General features: G+C 31.3%; 1 protein-coding gene across 1 annotated transcript; it reads right to left on the bottom strand.

The window, feature by feature from the left end:
- Positions 1 to 301: 301 nt before the first annotated feature.
- LOC115955065 lies at positions 302 to 1,824 on the bottom strand. The gene is made up of 2 exons (XM_031073103.1): positions 1,662 to 1,824; positions 302 to 648 (listed from the first exon to the last, which is right to left on the bottom strand). The coding sequence occupies exons 1-2, from the start codon at positions 1,822 to 1,824 to the stop codon at positions 353 to 355; spliced, it is 459 nt and encodes a 152-aa protein (XP_030928963.1). The 3' UTR covers positions 302 to 352.
- Between the last annotated feature and the right edge of the window lie 226 nt (positions 1,825 to 2,050).

The raw sequence follows: 2,050 nt of genomic DNA, 5'->3' as shown, positions 1-2,050 counted from the left end.
TTAGGGACCAAAGTAGAAATCGTGCGAAAATATAGGGACCAAACATAGAATATCTATTTGTTATTTGGGTTTGTCAAGCTTGAATTACAAATTCATATAGTCATTTGTCTCATATATATATATATATATATATGTATGTATGTATGTATGTATACATAAATACAAACTTAACAACCGTACGTGAAATCCCAAGTAGTCATTGATTGATCCACATTCATAAATTTTGACATACATAAATATATCCTAATTTGACTTCAATATATAAAGAAACACACACAGCTTCCCCATCTTATTTTTCTTATTCACCATATATAGCTCATGTATTGATCTAGCTAGCTAAGCTAATTTGTAGCTAGCAGGTTAGCTCAAACTTCTCAAACCACTTGAGGAATCCTAGAGCAGCATCCTTTGCCTTCAATGGTGGAGGCGTTTCTGGAGTGAGTGGCTCAAACTCAGCCTTCCATTCAGCGAGACACATCTCATTCTCTTTTCCCTCCACAGGAATGAATGAGAAGGTGACCCTATATGGATCGTACATCCTCCTCAAGTCACCTCCGATCACACGGTATGTCACAGACTGCCCCGTCTCCACCTTCTCTATCTTCTCAGTTGATTCTTTCACGAAGTTGCTGATGGCTGCGTCCACCACTTTTGCATCAGAATTTACATCCATTTTTATATAACTACGTATGTGCACAAAATTATATATGGTTTTTTTTTTTTTTTTTTTTTTTTTTTTTTTTTTTTTTTTTTTTTTTTTTTTTTTTTTTGAGGTTGTTTTGGTTCTCAAGTTTAAGTTTAAGGATGGAAGGTGATTCTGAAATTAAAACTTGAATTGAAATTTACGATAATCTTGCGTTAGGGAGCTTTCAATAGTTATGGTTTGGATAATTCACCTGAACTTGCTTAGGAAATTTTCGTTTTTTTTTTTTTTTTTTTTGGGACCTCACACATGTAATTTTCTTATTGGGAGTTGAAGCTTAAGGCTCTAGACTCCAGACATATTTGAAGTCAAACTTTTTTCTTATTTATATTTATAACTATTAGTAAGGAAAATATTATATTTTAAATTTACTTTTCCTCCTTACTAAGAAAATTTTTAAAAATATAATCCTTAAATCAAACATAGAATTGAGGCAAGTTCTGAAGCAACTTTCATTGGGGGACGAATAGGATATGTAGAGGATATCAAGAATGCAAAAGCGAGTGCATATTATATAGGGTTATGTATGAACTTAGTTGTTATTTTAGTAGCTTGAAGGCTAGCTAGACAAATAGAATCTTTATGGTTTTTTTGTTTTTTTTTGTTTTTTTTTTTTTTTAATTTTATAATTTAGTAAATTAGTTAAGCTCAAGTTTAAATGCATTCGTCAATAAAGTCATGAATATAATGCTTGATTTAATTATATTACAACATTAATTATATGTTTAAATATATACATATATAAAAATATACTTATATAGACATTTAAATATATATGTATATATATATATATTTAAACATTTGTAAATAAATTTATTATTATTTTTAATTTATTAATATCATCCTATTTTGTTTAAAACGAAATAAGGTTGATAAATCTAATTTTTACAAATTCATACACAAAATCACTTTATCTAATTAACTCAATTAAGCTTATAGAATCAAGCTTGAGAAAGACATATATATATACTCAAACTTCCAGGGCTACCATCTCCTTGGATGTATTCAGTTCGGGCAAGCATTTCAGAATTTATTTTACTGATAACTTCATTGTCTCTGTACATTTCCCACGCCTTCTCAGCAGGGATGTTGAGCACCACTTCACCTTTCATGCTCCTCATCTCTCCTTCTATCTCTATCTCTCTCTCTTTGAGGTTTGTCTTGTTCTATGATGAGGATGGGATGGGATAGGGGTTTATAAGGACAGATGACTAAGAGATGCTCTCTCCAGGTGGAGATTTAATAATTAAAAGTACCATTCAATGAAGCCACGTAACTCTCTCTCTCTCTCTCTCTCTCTCTCTCTCTCTCTCTCTCTCTCTCTCTCTCTCTCTCTCTCTCTCTCTC

The sequence above is a fragment of the Quercus lobata genome, chromosome 8, assembly GCF_001633185.2.
Source record: "Quercus lobata isolate SW786 chromosome 8, ValleyOak3.0 Primary Assembly, whole genome shotgun sequence".
NCBI lineage: Eukaryota > Viridiplantae > Streptophyta > Magnoliopsida > Fagales > Fagaceae > Quercus > Quercus lobata.
Note: the sequence above shows the minus strand (reverse complement) of the source record. Positions and strands in the feature narration are given on the sequence as shown.

Excerpts from the sequence above, each read along its gene's own strand:
- LOC115955065 (XM_031073103.1), bottom strand. The coding sequence starts at position 1,824 with ATGAGGAGCATGAAAGGTGAAGTGGTGCTCAACATCCCTGCTGAGAAG. Across the intron at positions 649-1,661 it reads AAGTTTGAGTATATATATAT|TGGTGGACGCAGCCATCAGC; the intron begins GTCTTTCTCAAG and ends CTGATGCAAAAG.